Source organism: Panthera uncia, unplaced genomic scaffold, assembly GCF_023721935.1.
Source record: "Panthera uncia isolate 11264 unplaced genomic scaffold, Puncia_PCG_1.0 HiC_scaffold_1314, whole genome shotgun sequence".
Classification (NCBI taxonomy): Eukaryota; Metazoa; Chordata; class Mammalia; order Carnivora; family Felidae; genus Panthera; species Panthera uncia.
The window spans coordinates 7021-26994 of NW_026057936.1; the positions used below are offsets into that span (position 1 = coordinate 7021).

General features: G+C 40.1%; 1 protein-coding gene across 2 annotated transcripts in view; it reads left to right on the top strand.

Annotated features, from left to right (window-relative positions):
- Nucleotides 1-528: 528 nt before the first annotated feature.
- LOC125916910 (kinesin-like protein KIF2A) overlaps nt 529-19974 on the top strand; it is a 48196-nt gene continuing 28750 nt past the window's right edge. Inside the window, exon 1 of one of the 2 annotated variants that reach the window (XM_049623153.1) lies at nt 529-860. In XM_049623153.1, coding sequence (XP_049479110.1) covers nt 797-860 — 64 coding nt within the window. In that variant the 5' untranslated portion in view covers nt 529-796. The remainder of the gene's footprint in view (nt 861-19974) is intronic. The other variant, XM_049623152.1, reaches the window with a different exon arrangement.

A 19974-nucleotide genomic window follows, 5' to 3' on the forward strand; every position in this document is an offset into this window, starting at 1 on the left:
GGATGGGTGACACCGCAAAGGTTTTTCTTCCCCTTTACCATAACTAGATGGGAAACCTTACTTGGGTCAGCCACCTCTACGTGGCCATACAGATGACACTCAGATGATACACTTACGCCCGTGCTGTCAATGGCCGGTCCCTAAATTCACATCCCTCAGCCCTACAATACACTCAGAAAGCCCAGAAACCACAGGGCCCTTAATTCATTCCGGCCACGGGGCCAAGTCATGGAAGCCAGAGAGACAGGAAGGCACTAGTACACGGGTTCCCGCCTCTTCCAGGCCGCGCGCCGAAATCAAACTCGATCCTGGCTCTTCGGAGACCGCGCCGCGCGCGCTCCGCTTCCAGGGCCGGCCAAGCCAAGGCCGACGCCCTCCCACCCGGCCGCATAGCTGCGCTGGGGACGCCTGGAGGCAGCAGGGAAAAGCTGGCCAAGGAGGAAGAGACGCGGGAGGTGCGCTCTGCGCAGGCGCGCGGCGCCCCGCCTCCCCAGCGTCGGCTCCTGGGCGGGCGGCGCGGGCCCTCCCACTCTCCCCCGCGCCGCCTGACGGCCCCGGCCCTCGCTTCACCCCGACGCCCCGGCGTGCGCGTCCTCCCGCCGGCCTGCAGGCCCGGGGCCTCCGCCTGCTTCCCCGCCGCTGCTCCTCGCGGCCCCGTCTCGCGTTCACGCTGTCGCCCGGGCCGGCGCGGCCGCGGGCAACCGCTCCCCCTCCCACACCTACCCCGCCCCCTCCCCGCCTTTTCCGCCCTCCCGTCCCCCTCCCTCGGCCCGCCGCCGCTGCTCCAGATGAGGTGATGGCAACGGCCAACTTCGGCAAGATACAGATCGGGATTTACGTGGAGATCAAGCGGAGCGATGGTGAGCCTCGCCGCCGCCCCTGCCGGTCGGGCCCCGCATTCGAGCGTTCACGGAGGGGACGCGGGGTCGGCCGCCTCATTGATTGCTCCGCCGGGTTGTGGGGGCGGGAAGGCGGCGGCCGCGGCGCTTTTGTGTGTGGCGTGTGTGCGAGTGAGGCCGGCGTGGGGTCCGCCCCGGGTGCCGCTGCAGTGCGGGGGGCGGGGAGGGGTTGCCGGCAAAGGGCCTGGGTGTCGCGGGCCCATCTCTGGGGTTCGAGCGGGTGAGGCGGAGGGTCCCGGGACTGGCGGGGGGGGGGGGGGGGGCGGCGCTCTTCGCGCAATCTCCATCCTCCCCGGGGACTCCAGCCCGGGGGGCCGGGGCCAACGGGCTTCTGTAGGGAGCACCCAGCCTCGCGTTTCACCCGGGCCTTTTCATTTTCCGGCAGTATCTCTGAAGGGGTTGGGGGGGGGGAGAGCGTGGAGACCATTGGTTTCAGGGTTTAGAGAACCGACTACCGGTCCGAGGCGGGTGGGGAAAGGCCAGCCCCGAAGCTGGGCAGGCTTCTTCGGCTTTCGCTTCTCGAGCATGCCTTTCATTTTTTTGCTAGTCCTTTCCTTGGAAGAAGGATGCCGAGAACGTCGTGCTCGGCCATGAATATGTGGGGGGGAGCAGTGGGACGTGGTGTTCGATGAGCTTCTCAGAGGTGATGAGACTGAAAGGGAAGGAGAGGGATGAGCCTAAGCTCTGCGATGCATTACTGAGAGGGTGGGGGTGGGCCACCGGATGTTGATATTTTCACACTCTCTAGAGAGGTAGCCAAGAGGAAAGTGTTAGATGAGGTGAACATACATGCCTAATTCAAAAGAAAAAAAAAATCCTTGGGCTTATGTATCTCTCTATAGGTTCTAATTGGAAAAAATGTTTTGTGTCATTGGCTTGGGGTGTGGAGTGAGGTGCCAGCCAGGCTTGGAAATAATTTATATTGTAAAGGAGAAAAACACTCATGGAGAGAGAAGTAAAATTTTCTTTCAGTGCGAATATTGAAAGGAGCTAGAGATGTGTAATGGAGATGTGTGGTGTTCTTGACTCTATTTCCCTTTTGCTCATAAGCCTTTATTTATGGCTTATTATTCTCTAGTCTAGCCAGTAGTAAGGTTGCTCTCACATTCACCCCCTCTTGGTTTCTAGCAAGTTTGACCAAGTTATGTGAAGCTAGACTGACTTTGCTGTTACTTTGTGTGATATATTGGTAGGCCCTATATAGCTAATGGGTTTTTTTCCCTCGTATTTGAGATAATTTGCCTTAACAACCAGAAGCATCATTACCCTGTATGTGAAAAGGTAAATTACACCGCTTAGAGCTTTAGAAGTTACCAGTAACACTAGTGGGAAGGCGATGTGTCCTTTATTTGGGTTGGGCTTTCTTTGCATTTTCTTTTCAAATAACTGTCCTTTAACAGTGCTGTTACTGTCATTTCTTTTTTAGAATGAATGACGGTGCACTGTATTACAACAAAAGTAGGATTTGCATATTATTTAAAATTGGAGGGTGCAATAAAATGTGTAAAGTTCTTTACATTCTAAGCCTTTGTGATTGTAGGTGTTACTACAAAATATATATTTAAAAAGGGTCATATGGCATTCCAAAGCTTTGTATTTTTATTTTTAAAATTTTTTTTGTTTAAAAGTTTTACTGGAAACAATTTTGGTTCTTGTAGGGTTCTAGGATAGAGACTTTTACTAATCTTTCAACATTTACCTTTTGCATTTACCTGAAACCCAGACATGTCTAAGAGCTTTGTGTTTATGTAAGTGTTAATAATCTAAAGTTACATTTCAAAGCAGTTTCCCCATGAGGTCATAACGGAAATCATCGCAATGTGTATTATCCCAGCGTATAGTCATTTATGCTCATCAGGTGCAAGATGGAATTGGAGGAAGGTAAAATTAGACAACTGGAAGGGAATAGCCATTTGCATTGGATGGTGGTATTTCACAGAAGGAAGTCTCTGGGAGACTCCCTGCATGTTTTCCTTTTTCACTTTAAAGAAGCTGTTCTGTTTCCTCCCACGTCTATAGCACATCTGTATAAGATAAAACAGTAGTGGTTATTGTAACAAAAATAAACTTTGTAGTTGGATGAGCACTAATGTGATGCCTGAGACCATGGAAATCACATGAGTGAAGAAGGGCTGTTGCAGACTGCAGTTAACTGGTAACTTGATGTTCTGCATGCTTCCTGATGGTGATCCTTGCCCTTATTTCAGAGCATGCTTCTCCAATAAGTGATGCTCATATATAAATAAAACATATATTCTGAGGGCCAACAGGTAAATTAAAACAGATTCATTCTTATCTTTCAAGACCCTGTTCAAAACTAATCCCAGTAAGTCTTCACTGATTGCTAAAGCCAGATGGGGAGTTAGTCCCTGGATAGTCAGCCTCTGAATTCCTAAGTCATTCTGTATCACTCATGAGGCAGCATATTTCCTAAGTATTGATGTTTGGATATATTTCTTTTAATACTGTGTTTTCAGACTACACTGGAGACCAGGTGCTGTAGAGAATCCAGTTGAGGGATGGCAGGCTACTCACATCCATGTCAAGCAAAGTCAGGTGTTACTGGATTAGAATACTTACTAATAGTCTCTTCAATTCCCTGAATTTATCTGTGGATCTCCTCTATGTGCCTAGCAAAGGTTCTTGCATATAGTTTTTGAGTGGATCATTCGTTACTGGATTTCTGGTTTTCAAACATTATATAAGTTAACTATTTGGGTGAAATCTTACCTGGAAGTGAAACCCTTCCATCGAGGCTCTTCCTTTGCTACCACATCCCTATTCTGCTCCCCTCCCCCAACTCTGTTCAGGCCTCTTAATTCAGCATCCCCGGAATTGACTGCAATTGAGTGATGTACTAAAGCTAATTTGACATTTCTGGTATTTTAAGTTAAAAATGACAGAAGTTAGGTGTACTGAGATTGATCCCCACCACAGGAGATAACCTGGTAAGAAATTAGACTAATTTTTGGAAATAGGACATTCATGTGTAATCTATTTTTTTTGTATGTGGCTTTCAGTTATCCTCTGATTCGATTCCCTTCTAGAATCCAGTGACTCTAAAACTGTAGGTTTTAATTATACTGTTAAAATATCTCTTATCTCTTTGAAGTAGCTGTGATTATCCTTTGAGGACTAGGGGAGAAACGAGAAATGTTTTGAATATTTGGAAGCTGCAACTATGAAGGGATTGTTCTCTGGGGGTCTCTTAGTCACAGCATTGATGTATTTGATCTGAAGAGAAAGATCAACCTGAAAGATCCTTGAAGTTAATGTAGTTATCACTTTTATAAATATGGAAGCAGAGTCCCAAGTCACCACAAGTGACTTGTCTAGCTATATTCATACAACTTATAGTGGCAGCCAGGAACCTGTCTTGCACAGCATAGAAACCAGACTATCTGTCAAGAACTGAGAACTGTGACAGTTAAGGGAGAATTCAGTTATTTAGGAACCATACACAGCTTTCTGCAGCCCAATAAGGATATGTAGGAGATTGCTTCTCAGTCATAGGAAAAGCACTAGGGAGCAGTGTTAAGCCCAGTTGGAATGATCTGGTAAAAAGTGATGATGGTATAGTAAATAGAAAGTCACAAAGATGAAAAATATTCCTGTGTCTTAATTAAATGTTAAGGAAAAGAATGCTTTAATTAAGCATCTGAAATCATGAAATTAAAGATTTCAGAGGATTTGTTGGGAATCATGGAGTTTAGGGCAGGCACTCTTTATTTAGGAAAGATTTTAAATGGCCTAATTCTTGTATCTACTTTGCCACGTTTATTCTTCTGCTAGTTCATCTTTACATGTCATTATATAGACTTTTGGAGAATGGACTGTGTGAAGGTAGGTAATAAAGATGAACAACACAGCAATATGGTTGTTCTTTAGGTACAATTTTGTGGCTCTGTGGAGTGGGTGGAATGGAGGAATTGGTGGATTAGTAGTTTCCTTTTACATGGTAGCTAGCATGATAATGGTTCCATATATGTGTCTGTTAGGCCTTCATAGTTTTCCAAACAGGTTATCTAATTGGATCTTCACTAGAAACCCTATGATGTAATAAGCAGTGTGGAAGCTGGTAGATTTATCATTTTATAGGCATAGAATCTAAGGTTGGATTTTTTTTTTTTTTTTTGGCCAAGATCACATGTTAATTAATTAGGGACATAGCCTGAACCAAACCCTCGGTTCTTTCACTCCTGCTTTTCTTTTTAGTGGGACAGATGTTTTTGGATAATGGTAGGAAGTTGTATACTTTGTACTTTGGTGGGTTTTTTTTTTTTTTTTTTTTTTTGAGATGTTAAAAGCTCCTGTAGTAAGTAAATTTTTTTCTACTATTACCAGAGAGGCTCAGAAAACTTACATTGAATTAAACTTTCTGAATTGGTGAGATCAGATTGAATTCTGATATCTTATTGACTATAAGGATGAAAATTCATCACTCTAAGGCTTTAAAATCCCTTTCAGTAGTTAGTCACTTGTTGCTTCCAGAATTACTACAGAATCCCAGGTTCATTGCTTAGTCACTTGATTCTTATGACACAAATTTGGGGACCCCGGGGAAAACTTACGTGTCAACTTGTTTTATATGTTATAATTTTTTTAAAGTCTAGAAAATAGCAGAGTCAGTTAAGCGTTTGTCTTGTTTCAATAGGGAAGGAGGCGTGAGTGGAAAATCCAGAGAGGGGTTCCTTGAGAGATCATCCAGACCCATTCTTCCTAGGCACAAGTGTACTTGTCATTAAGTTACTTTGTTTCTTTAATATTTTTTAATGCTTACTTATTTTTGAGAGAGAGAAAGACAGAGGACAAGTTGGGGAGGAACAGAGAGAGAGGGAGACACAGACTCCCCAAAGCAGGCCCCAGGCTCCCAGCTGTCAGCACAGAGCCTGATGCGGGGCTCAAACCCACAAACTGTGAGAGCATGACCTGAGTTGAAGTCAGATGCCCAATCAACTGAGCCACCCAGACACCCCTATATTACGTTAATCTTTTGCAAAGCTTAATTCTTGGATTCAGCCATCTATTTTGCTTTTAACACCTCTGCCCTGTAACCTAAAATAATCTTTTAAGGAGTTTATTTGTTTTGAGATCATTCTTCTGAGTTTAAGAATAGATACAATTCTTAAGCCTTGAGTACAATTAATTTTCACTCTTCTGGTCCAGCTGTGGAGTAAATACAGGTTATAGGTTACCCTCCCATCACATACTACCTCTTTTGATTAAAGTAATAAAAATGGTATTATAGTGCCTAAGTGAAAATAGAAGTTAGAACCTCACCATGTTAAACAATCAAGCCCTTGATTACATGCAGTGGCTACTGTGCCATGTACTTATATGGAGAGGTAAATAAATTCAAGTTCATGGTCATTGGGATTTGTCTTTAAAAACCTCCTCCAGGGGTGCCTGGTGGCTCAGTCAGTTAAACGTCCAACTTTGGCTCAGGTCATGATCTCATGGTTTGTGGGTTTGAGGCCTGTGTCTAGTTCTGTGCTGACAGCTCTGAGCCTGGAGCCTGCTTCAGATTTTGTGTCTCCCTCTCTGTCCCTCCCCGCTTCGCTCTCAGTCTCTGTCTCTCTCAAAAATACACATTAAAAAAAAAAACAAAACAAAAACAAAACCTCCTCAAAATACAGTATCGTTTCATTGTTGGTTAACCTTAGGTTAACTTTTTGTAACTGGGAGTAAAATGAGTGGGGAGGTGTCCCTTTTTAAAGTTGTGCTTATAAATCTAGTCCTTGGGCTCTCTCAGTTTGGTGCTACTTGTTTTTCTCATTATCCACTACAACCAAGCTTGTAGTTCAGGTGGGCATTTACTAGAGCGTGAGAATGTTTCGGTATATAGACTGAGTGATTATGTCATATCACAAAACAGTGTGTCTCATAGTTTTCTCTTTTCCTACTGATTTATCAAATACATTTTTATTAATAGCTCATTATGTATCAGGTATTCTGATAGGTGTTGGAGATACAAAAAATACACAGTTCCTGCCTTCAAAAGCAGTAAATAAATGATTGATGTATGGTGTGATTAGGACTGATAGAAGTATGCTGTTCTGTGTGTGCATTATTACCACTTCCCTTTTTAGGTTTAGGCTCTTTATTTGGACTCTAAGTTATGAGTCTTGTGGAAAATAGATGTCATATATGTTATCCCTTTCACCTCCTCTGTGCAAGACTAATATCCATTATCCCTTATGGTGTGCTTTCCTGGTAAGTTCATATTGATCCTCAGAATTCTTCTTAATAAAGTTCCACCAGTCTTGGTAGCTCCTGCCACTTTATTGAAATTGGCATTATTTGTCATTACTGGCCTATTTTCTGTTCTCTAATACCCATCTGAGTTTTAACTTTATGACTTTTTACTTTTGTTTTGATATCTAAAGGAATAAGATTTATTCAGTTTTAAATTTCTGGTGGAGGAGCCACTGATTTTGGAATTCTGGGTTGGGGTGCTTATAAACACAGAGATTAGGGAACAAGAGCATGAAAACTGATGGAGCAGCTGCTAGTGCTTATATGTAATTTGGAAGTAACCTCCCTACACAGTGTGGCCAGGGGACTATGAGAATCAGATACCTCCCTGAGCTGTGTATTTTACTTAATTTCAGAGACTTCTCCAGATTTTTTATTGGTTTTGCTATTAATTTTAACCAGATTTCACTTACATAAAAATTTTTAAAGGAAAGACAGGATCAGCTGAGTGTCTACACTGTACAAAGACTCCTTTTTGATTATAACTCTCATTCAGCGGCTATCAGTGTCTTCCAGATACCTTGTATCTTCCATACTGCCATGTGAATTCTGTTTCTTTCTTAAAAATTGAATCCAGGTGTCACTTTTGATATCTGAAGGGTTTTAACATTTGCACCCTTTATAAAGTCATTTGCTTTCCTAAATGTATTAATATCCAGTATCTTGCTTGATTTTTATGACAGCCCTGCAAGGCAGATAGTATTTTACCCATTTTATTGAAGAGGAACTCTATGCCCAGAGTGTATAAATTACTTGGAAGTGTTTAAGGCTTATGAAGGGCAATTTCATATATTTATACTATATACATTGGTCAGGACAATGTGGTAAGGGTATTTTAGTGGGGTGGGATGTGATAGATTTACATATATTTAACCCATTGGATAAATGTGGTTGTGGGAGCTGTTTCTAAACTGGGTAGACTCTGCATAGTGGTGTCACAACCTTGGCTACTCACAGAATTCACCTTGGGACATTGAAATTAAAAACAGCCAAACATAAAAAACAAACCCCCACCCATCAGCACCATTATCCTGGCCCTTTGCATAGAGATTCTGTTTTAATTGGTTTGATATGGAGCCTGAGAATCAGTATTTTATTTTAAAACACCTCATACGTTGATGAAACTTAACTTCACACATAAAGGTGATTTCAGTGTGCACCCAGGGTTGTGATCTGTTATTTTAGCAAAAGTAGCATTTCCTAATGATGATCTGACAAAATTTCATGGAGAGTGAAGTTTAAATGGTGGGAAGAAGATGACCAGTAGATTGCCTTGGAGAGAAGGAGGCATTCCAGGCATGTAATGTGCAGCATGTGAGAAGTTCCTGAGCTGGAAGTGGAGGGCTGTGAGGTAAAGGCATTTAAAACAGGCAGAAGAGAGGGTGATAGATGAGGAAAATAAGGAAGGACAAGTAATCTGAGGCACTTTATTAAAGACTTGGAAACAAAGGTAAGGTAATGCTTCTTGGAATTAATTTCTAGGACACTTGGAAACTATGGTAGGACTTAATCTCCTAAGAGCAGTAATAGGAGTTAGCTCGTGATTAGTGATAGATTAGAGGTAGAGTAATACTGAAAATGAGAGCTAGCAAGGATAAGATTGCATCATTCTAGGAGGGTGAGCAATGATTAAGGAACAGATGAAATCTAGCAGCCTGCAAAAAGAATTGATGTTATATGGTGGTATATCACTTGTGCTGAGTAAAGACCAGATGTGTTGAAAGGAATGGACTTAACATTTGGAAAGTCTGAGTGTAGGTTATAAAATCTCTTCAGTTCTGTTTAATCAAGCTAATCCTACTCATGAATATTTTGTAGAGGACTGTAGAGCCTGTGTACAATTTAATATCAAAGAGAGCATCCAAATCAGGCTGTTTATAGTTTTTGCAGCTAGTATCTTTAAAATGAGTCTAAGGTATGAGTCACTTCCAATAAATGTTTATATGTAGAGCAGGAATTTACTTAAGCTATAACTAACTGCTTTGCCTACTTAAGAAGAGTCTGTTATAGTATATTAGTCAAAACCCTCTTAGAATTCCTGGAAGGGAATGGGAAGGAAAAACAACACTTAAAGGATCTGGCTTCGGCTCTTTAATGGATGAAGGGTTTTAATTCTCGAAAGGTAGCTGCTCTCCTTTACTTTTCCTTTGCTCTTATTTTTGCCCTATTTTTTTCTGCTCTGGCTTTTGCCTTACTTTTCATCCTCGATATTCTGAATGTCATTTCAGCATTTGGAATCTCTTAACTGCGGGGTGCTTGGGTGGCTCAGTCAGTTGAGCGTCTCACTTAGAATCAGGTCATGATCTCAGGGTTTGTGATTTCAGGCCCCACATGGGGCTCTCTGCTGTCAGCATGGAGCCTGCTTTGGATCCTCTGTTCCCTCTCTCTTTGTCCCTCCCCCTCTCATTCACTCTGTCTTTCCCTCCCTCCCTCCCTCTCTCCCTCCCTTCCTCAAATAAAATAAAAATTAAAAAAAAAAAAAGAATCTCTTAACTGCTATTGCAGTTTAGGACTTAAAGAGAAATAACTGAGGGATAAATAGGGCCTATTGGATTTTTAGGGCAGTGGAATCATTCTCTGTGATACTATAATGGTAGATACATGTTATACATTGGTCAAAACCCACAGAACACATGACACCAAGAACAAACCCTAATTACGAACTTTGAGTATTATTGATGTGTCGGTGTAGGTTCATCCATTGTAACAAGTGTATCCAGTGTGGGCTGTTGATGATTTGGGAGGGTGTGGGTATGTGGGAACAGGGGTACATGGAGAATCTGTACCTTTCTGCTCAATTTTGCTATCACCCTAAAACTGCTCTAAAAAATGTTAAGAATGAGGGTCAACCCTTTAGGGTTGCATTTAAGGTTAACTTTTGCTTTTTATTTTTGTTACACTTCATCTGTTGGCCAATGTGAGAGATTGATGGTTTGCTAACACAATTTTTAAAATGAGCTGTAGTGCAGTGGGAGAATTCAGATATGCTTGACCCATGGACATTATGAGTTTAAGTTCAAATGCTGTGACAGATGTCCAAGCAGTGTGTCTAGAGCTAGAGCTTCATTCTTGAGGGGAGCCAGGGTTGAACTTAAATAATTTAAACAGCTGTTCTATTTATAAAATAGGGAATTCCTCTTGTAGGATAAATACATGAGGTCTAATGTCTCATCTCATGGAAAGTGAGTTGGAGTGCAAGCAGCATTAAACTTTTGAGGGGGGAAGGGTTATTATTTTAGTTTGCTATGGATTAAAGAGAAACTGATATAGTGACTTACCTATACATGAGTTTTAGGAATGGAGAGCAAATTAGAGGCCCTAGTTAGTGAGGTTAAGTTTTAAGAATTTAATCACAGACAACTCTGATAAAATACTGCTGTTGGTCAAAACGTGCTGATATTTTTACATTAAGGAAATTAACTTGTCTAGGGTCATACATAGGGATGCCCGGGTGGCTCAGTTGGTTAAGCGTCTGACTCAATCTCGGCTCAGGTCATGATCTTGCACTTAGTGAGTTTGAGTCCCACATCAGGCTCTGCGCTGATGGTGTGGAGCCTGCTTGGGATTCTGTCTCTCCTTCTCTCTGCCCCTCCCTCGCTCGTGTGTGCACACATGCTTGCGCGTATGCTTGCAGTGTCTCTCTCTCTCTCTCACTCTCTCTCAAAATAAATAAACATAAAAAAAGGAATAAGGTCATACATAAAGTAAGTAGCAAATAGGAGATTAGATTAGAACATAGGTTGTCTGCCTCTAAAGTCCTCTACACTAATTCTGTATAAGAGTTCTTTGTGTACTATGGATGTTCCAGGCATTGGAAGTCATTAATTTAAAAATGCTTTCATTTTTCTGTGGTGTAGATTGCCTTCAGGTGTTTTTTATTAATCCATCTAGCATCTGCTGCATGACCATTTGTGTTCCTTCATCTGATGCCTTTGAGGGAATAGAAATAGGACTTCTCCCTAGTAAAGACTACTGTGTCAGTTATAGCCAACTGTTAAATCGCTGTTGCACTCAGTGCAGGTGCTCGGTGGTTTTATGATTTTTTTTTTTGAAAACGAAATTTTGGCTTTTGCCAGACTCTTTGCCATTGCATGAGTTTCAGCCGTCCTTGTTCTCATGACTTTCAGAATTTTAGACAAGAGCATATACTTCATTTGAAAGAATGTTTCTTATTAGATGAGCAGCTATATTGTCAGGAAAATACAAGAGATTATAGCAACTTGCTAGGAGTCCGTTGGCATAATTGATGGATTTGGGGGCTTGTCTAGGTTCAGTGATCTTTATTTTTTATAAAACTGTTGTTTGAAATTGTCTTTAGGGTAATGTATGGGTTGAATTTTTACATTTTCCACTCCCTGCCATCCAAAGCTGATATTGAGAGTTGGTTACAACATGACCCTAAATATGGGTATTTTCTTGGTTTGATTTTTGGGGTATACCTTTTTTTGAGGAGGGTACACTTTTATTAAGAACAATTCATTGCTTTTAACCTTACATACTCTTTTGGGTTTCATTAAGAGCCATTCCTTAACTAATTTTTTTGTTTCCTTCCTACCCCGCCTACTCTTACTTCTCAATCTTTGTAGGTGCTTCTTTCTCTCTTCATTTTCTTTTTTTTTTTTTATTTTTTTTTTAATGTTTATTTTTGAGACAGAGACAGAGCATGAACAAGGGAGGGTCAGAGAGAGAGGGAGACACAGAATCTGAAGCAGGCTCCAGGCTCTGAGCTGTCAGCACAGAGCCCGACGCGGGGCTCGAACTCACGGACCGTGAGATCATGACCTGAGCCGAAGTCGGCCGCTTAACTGACTGAGCAACCCAGGCGCCCCATTCATTTTCTTTTTTTTAATTAACTTTTTAGAAAGTTTATTTTAGAGCAGGTGCAAGCAGGGGAGAGGGACAGATGGAGAGAGAGACAATCTCAAGCAGGCTCCACGCTCACCTTGGAGCCCAATGCGAGGCTCCTTCTCACAGACCATAAGGTCATGACCTGAGCCAAAACCAAGAGTCAGACTGAAGCGCTCAGACGCCCTTGTTCATTTTCTAAATGTTGATGTTCTTTAGGGCTTGATCCTAGCCTTGTAGTACTTCTCACACAGTAATCTCACTCTGGGTGGACTAAATGCTTCTCCTCAGCCCTGGCTGGCTACAGATTCTTTGTGTATCTGATGGATTAATAAATATCTCCACATGGCTGTCTCATACATACATGTCCAAATTCATCATGTCCAAAATTGAACCCATCACCCACGGCCCAACTCAAAACCCTAGATGTCTTCCTAGACTCCTTGGTGTTTCCCAGTGTCATGTCCTATCATCAGTTTCTCTTAATATATAACAGCTCAGGTACCTCTTCAATCCATATACTTTTTCCATCCTTCCACTATAACTTTGTGAGGCTAGCATTATGTCTTGCCTGAGCCATCGCAACAAATTTCTAATTGTTATCTCCACCTTTGGTTGATTACTGTTTCAGAGTAACCTTTCAAACCTACAAATTTGGCCCCCGATCGCTTGCTTAAAACTTTCTGTTGCTTAAAACTTTGTCACACGCTGTGTGTCTGTTGCCCTTTGGCTAAAGCCCAACTTTAGCATAGTTTACTGTAGACCCTGAACAATCACCTCCCTCTCCAGTCTGATTTTTTGCAACTTACTTGAGGCATTCCAGACACACTGAACTCTTATTAGAATACTACACTTCTGCCTACTGAATCCACTGCTGTTGCTCTTTTTTGTCTCTATTAAACATTCCCTTCTTCCTTGATTCATAGACTAGGATAGGTCCCCTGCTTTGTGGTCTCCCAGTCCCTTCTGTTTACTCATAAAAACACTCATGGGATTATATTTGTTTAATTGTCTTTGGTCAGACTCAAGTTGCATTGTATCCTTGGTGCCTGGGACAGTGCTTGTTCATGCTTAGTAAATTATCTATTTTTTGAACCAATGATTAAATGAACTTATAACTCTGCTCTTTTCTCACTGCTCTATTTAATTTTGACATTCTGGAAAAAAATTGATTTGTGTTCATCTTCAGTGTCAAGAGGTATGTGTCATTGCTTTTAATGTACACTTTCAACTTGTTTTTTTTAATTTAATTACCTGTTTTGAATAATAATATAGTCCTGTGGTTAATAATTAAACTGCAAAGGATATATACTGGAAAGTCTATTATATCGCTGCCTCCTAGCCACCTAAGTCTTCTCCCAGGAGATAACTGGTATTTCCAGGTTCTTGTATATGTGTGCATGGATTTGTTTTGCATTTTCAAGCAAATATTTGTGAATTTGTGCCTATATGTAGAGTGTGTGTGTGTGCGTGTGTGTGTGTGTGTAGTTGGTTAATAATAACCAATTTCTTATTGGTTAAATATAACACAATTCAAATTGTGCCCAATCTGTAGTTCTTACACAGGCAATATACTGTAGTGAATAATTTTGAACTTTTGACATTTTTTGCATATTGATGCCTTTATCTGTAGGATAAGGTTCTAGAAATAGAATTGCTGTGTTGGAAAATTTTTAAAAATAATATTTTTAATTTTGAAAGATCTTGACAATTTACTTCTAGAGAGAAAATGTGAATTTACCTTCTTAACTGCACAAGTGCCCCTTGCTTCATACCCTTGTCCACACACTGTACAACATACCTTTTGGAGATTTGCTAGCTTGGATTATAGAATTAGGACTGTGTGTGTAGAATGTTTTCTTTTGATGTTAAATGGCCCAGAAAAGATAATATACTTAATTTATAAAGTGTTTATGAGGTCCAGACATATAATGAAAAACATTTAAGTTCTAGTGTTATGATAGCTAGTATAGAAAAACAAGATGTCATGTTATATCCGATAATGAGAAGAAGGTGATGTTTTTAATTAAAAGTCTTGAAAAATAAACATTATGGTTTTTAACCTAATAAACTTGAGCAGTCCTACTAAATAAATGGGAATTTTTTTTTCAGACTCTGAACACAGTGAAATAAATGTGTTAATGAAATTACTTGCCTGTATTTCTGTTCATTTGTAGTTGGTTAACTCACTTAAGTAGATTGCCTCGTTATTTGAGGCTAGATCAAGGAACTGAACCTCTTAAAGCCACTTACGTCTCTGTTCTTTTACTGTCCAAAACATCAGCTTTTGCCTGGAAGGGTGGTTGGGTGAAAGTATGTGTATTATTTGTTTATTCAACCAATATGTTTTGAGTATTTTAGGCAATGTACTAGTTTTTGAGTATAAAACAGTGGGGTGGGGAGGAAGACCAAAAATATGTCTCCACATGGAGCTTTCATTCATACGGAGGAAGTGGAAGATGCATGGCTATGCCCCTTAATAATTTGTTCTTTTATTAATGGAGAGAAATCACATCAGCATATTTGTTGAAGGGAAGAAGCTAGAGGGATGAGAAGAGGCTGAAAATAAAGAGCAAGGAAAGATTATCAGTAGGTCAGGATTTTGGAGAACATGGATCAGGTGATCCTTAACATGACCTTTCAAGGCTTTATGTGATCAGGCTCTTACCTTTCATGTGTCACCTTATCCACTTACCTCCTTGCTCCCATTGTTGACCCTCACTGGCTTTCATTTAGTGACTTTTCTTACCTCAGAGCTTTTGCACAAAGTGTTCCCTTCACCTCAGATGTTTTGTCCCCCACTCTGCTTAATTGTGGCTTTTCGTTTTCATCTTAAACATTATTTCTGCATTTGTCAAAGGGGTCTTTTGTAACTCTCATAATCAAAATTTGATCTCTCTTCTTATTATTTCTCAGTACACTTTATTTTTTCATAATAAAATTTGTCACCCTTTGTAAGTATACAGGTCTTTGTGATTCTCTATTAGAAATTTAGCGTCAGGTATGGTACTTGGCACATAGCAGGCATTCATTGAGTATTGACTGAGTGAGTTATGAACTTAATGAACTTAACACCAGCAATGAATTAGATTAGCCATGAGCTTACATCCTCGATAATTTAGGTTTTTAAAAACCTTTTCAGGGTTTTATGGGTTATGAGTGGGGGGACGGATGAGTAGTCAGAAGTTAGGATGTTTAGGGCAGTGAAAATACTGGGTATGGTATTATAATGGTGGATACATGTCAGTATACACTTGTTCAAACCTATAGATTGTACACCAAAATTGAATCATAATGGGCTTTGGGTGTTGTGTCATTGCAGATATCAGTTATAACAAATGTACTACCCTGGCAGGGGATGTTGATGATGAGTTAGGTTATGCATATGTGAGGGCACAGAGTATTTTGAAAATCCTATCTTCTGCTTAATTTTGCTGTGTACCTCAGGCTGCTCTAAAAAAAAAAAAAAAAAAAAAAGAATAAGTCTTGGGTGCCTGGGTGGCTCAGTTGGTTAAGCATGTGATTCTTGATTTGGGCTCAGGTCATGATCTCATGGTCGTGAGATCAAGCCCTGTATTCGGTTTGACTCTGCACTGGTGGAGCCTGTTTAAGATTCTCTTCTTCTCCCTCCTCCTCCCCTCCCCCCTCCAAGCACTTGTGTGCTCTCTCTCTCTCTCTCACACACACACACACAAAAAGTCTTTAAAAAATAAAACAAAAAATGCTATAGTCTAGGAATATACCCAAGAGAAAGGGAAATATCTGTCTATATGACAACATGTACATTAATGTTTATAACATTATTCATAATAGCCAAAAGGTGAAAACCCCAGTGGCCATCAAATGATGAAAAACAAATTGTGGTTTATTCGTATAATGGTATATTCCAACATAGACAAGACGTTGAAAACATTATGCTTGGGATGCCTGGGTGGCTCAGTCGGTTAAGCGTTCAACTTTTGATCTTGGCTCAAGTCATAGTCTCACGATTTGTGAGATCGAGTCCCTCATCAGGCTCTGCCCTGACATGGGGAGCTTGCTTGCGATTCTCTCTCTCTTCCTCTGCCTGCCCCTCACCTGCTTGCGCTCTCTCTCTGAAAATAAATAAACATTAAAAAAAAAAGAAAAACCTTCATGCTTAGTGGAAGTTGCCAGTCCAAAGGACCACATTATATGATTTCATTTATATGAAATGTCTAGAATGGGAAATCTATAGAGACAGAAGGTAGATTAGTGGTTGCTTATTATGGGGAGGGGGTTGTTGGAAGAATGGGGAAGTGATGGCGACAGTATAGGAGGTGTCTTTTTGAAGTGATTAAAATATTACAAATGCTAAAAACCATTAAATTGTATACTTTAAATAGATACGTGGTATATTATGTAAATTATATCTCAGTAAAGTTTTTTTTAAAAAACTTCATAGGCAACAGGGAGGAGTTTTATTTAAATTTGCATTGTTACTAGTAAAGGTGAGCATTTTTCATATTTTTTGTCAATTGTAGTACTTTTTGTCAACTCCTACTTTTTACTTTTTTATTATTTTTTCATTATTTTTTAATGATGATTTATTTTTGAGACAGAGAGAGACAGAGCATGAACGGGGGAGGGTCAGAGAGAGAGGGAGACACAGAATCTGAAGCAGGCTCCAGGCTCTGAGCTGTCAGCACAGAACCCGACGTGGGGCTTGAACTCACAGAGCGTGAGATCATGACCTGAGCCAAAATCAGAAGCTCAACTGACTGAGCCACCCAGGCGCCCCCAACTCCTCCTTTTTAAATTGTTTTCCTGGACTTGATTGTACTACGTTATCTGAGTTTTCTTCTTACTTCTTGATCTATTCTTCTTAATCTCTTTTCTATGTTTTTGTTCTTTGTCTCCCTCTTAAATATTGGTGTTTCCCAGTGTTTTATCATTGGTCTTCTATTTCTCTGCGTTTTCCCTAGTTACTGTGATCTACTTTTCTTTTTTTTAATTGAGCTAGAACTTACATGACATAACCTTTTTAGGCAATAAATGCAAAAATAAGTGAGACTACATTAAAAAGCTTCTGTACAGCAAAGGAAACCATCAACAAAATGAAACGGCCCCAGGAGTTGTTAATTTTGATGAAGTCTGGTTTATTCATCTTTTGTTGCTTGTGCTTTTGTTGTTCTAAGAAATTATTTGCCTAATCTAAGGTGTGATCTGCTTTTATGTCCTTTTATAGTTCTTTCCGTGACCTATATCACCTAAAATATTTGCATGTATTCTTTTCTGCTCTTAACACTCATTCTTGACCTTTCAAAATAGAGAACAAATTAATTTAGCATTTGTGAAAAACAACACTGCAGTGTGAGAGAGGATATTGATAGAGGATAAGTAAGGAAATCCTAGTCTTGAAGTTGGCTGTCTTTGTTACCAGAATTGAATGTTGCTGGAAGTTGACTATTATGTGTGTGTAGGTGTGCATGTAAGTATATTGTGTGTCTTGGATTTAGAGAAATCATAGTAAGCATGACTTAAAACCAGGCATAAAGACATATTCGGGATGTAGAGTTTAAACTTGAACTATGGTAAAGATGATTTGTTTTGGTTTCTTTCATGATCCTTTCTCCTTAATTACTTTAAAACAGATCTGTGCATGGGATTCATTTTATTTAAAACCCTTCCAGCTATACTAAAACATCTGGGAAGAGAAGAAAAATAAATGCATTAGAATGGAATTTTTTTAAAAAAGGAGAGTATGAAAAACCTATAAAATTGTTACCTCTAAATGTTGCAGTAAATATGGATGATGTCTCAGATTTGCTTCGAAATAATCCATTTGTGGTGGTGGGAGGAATGGCAATAGGATTGACCATGTGTTATACATTAATGAAACTGAATGAAGGGCATTTGGTGTTGATAAATGTATTGTATATGTTTGTAATTTTTCATAACAACTAAAATTTTTAAGATAAAATTTTTTAAACATGTCTTTTGAGACCATATCTTTTCTCTTCAGTTTCAGGTCTTACATCTAGATATTATCACGTGGATTTCCTGCCAGTATTTCAAATTAAACTCATTAAAAATGGAATCCATTGCCTTTTATCACCATATTTCTGTGTTTCCTCTATTCCTTACCTTCGTTAATGGAAACACCCATATACTTGGTTTCCTAAGATAGGAACCTAAGACTTTGCCAACTTTCCTAATGTCATAAAGATTTTTGCTTCTGATTCACTGTTACTGTCTCCTATCCGATTCCAATCATATTTCTTGGTAATTGCAGCATTCACGTATAGGTGATCCCTCCAGTACCCTGGCCTCTCAGTTCTTTGAACTTCTTCGCTTCCTTTCAGTGATCTTGCTCTTGGCCTTAGCCCACTTACTATATACCTATAAAACTATCTCCCTGCAATATCTCCATAATCTCCGCTTTAGGCATGTACCGTTTTTTCACTTACCACTCAAGTCTTTCCAGCATATTCCTTCCTTCTAATATCCTGATTTCGCTAATCTTTTGACCCCACCAGGATTTATAATCCTACTACTTTTTTTTATTGTTCCTTATTGTTTTTGTTCCTTATTCCCTTCATGTCCTTACTTAACTTTTTTATAAGCACTGCCTCGTTTGTATATCTTCAGCTCCCTTACCCCCTCTGTTGATTGGCAGATCATTCTCTCTCCCTCATGTATATTTTATACCTCTTTGTCCTTTCTTGATTGTCTGAAATTGACTGGAGGGGGAGAAAATCACATTTGTGCTGACTGACCACAATTTAAATTCATGGTTGCTTTTTTTTTTTTTTTTTTTGAATGAGCAATCATATCTCTAGTCCATTCACTCTTTCCTGGCCCACTTTTGTCATAAAATCCTTAGTGTTTATTTACTCACCCATACTCTAAGCCGATGACCTTGCTTGCCATTTCACCACTGAGAAATACAAGCATTCAGAAAATAACTTTTTTTTTGAGAGAGAGAGAGAGAGCACATGTGTGTGCATGTGCATGAGTGGGGGAGGGAAAGAGGGAGAGAGAGAATCTTAAACAGGCTCCATGCCCAGCACAGAGCCTGACCCTGGGCTCCATCCCACGACCCTAAGATCAGGACCTGAGCCGAAATCAAGATTCAGATGCCCAACCGACTCGGCCACCCAGGCACTCCCAGTAAAGAGCTTCTGCAAGTCTACTACATGTACCCAAGTACCAGTATCTGCACGTGTAACTCTCTTCCATATTTTTCCATGAATCAACTCTTTCTGTTCTGTTTTAGGCCGTTTTTCTCCACGTGTATACTAGATCCTATTCCCTTTTCACCTGCCCAAACTTACCACTTCTTCTCTCCTGAATTATTTTCATCACCATTGGAAGGCTGTTACTTCTGTCATCTTAAAAAAAATGTCAATCTCACTTTGACATTTAGGCATTGCTCTTAGTTTACCTGATACATTAACAACAGTTGATGCTGTTGATTTACTCTCTCTTTTCTGAAATGCATTCTTCACTCACCTTTCAGAACTCTGTGTTCCTGATTTTTCTTAATTTCCTCATGCAACTTCTTCATCCTTTTTGCTGGTATTTCATCTCCCTCACTTCTGTACATTGAAGACCAGGTTTTCCATCCAAATTCTCTTGGTGATCACATCCACTTTCATTGCCTTAAATACCGTATCATTGTTTTCCAAAACTTCTTTAATTATTGCCCTCCTTCAAAGTGCTATTTTAGACGTTTTTCTCCTAATCATACCCCCCCATGAAGTTTTAATGCCGTATATATTCTGTTTATGTACTATATCCCTTCGGAGGGCTGCAGGCCATTGTAATATTTAAGATGCCCCCTTCCAAAGAGCCAGTTTTTGCTTTCTTGGGAGCACTATCACCCCTGTTGAGAATGCATGATCTGTATGCTGACAGAGTTCAAGCTTTTATCTTTAGCCTAGACCATCCTCAGTATATCAGATATATACCGTATACATGGACACACTATACCTCCACTAGATGTCCAATAGGT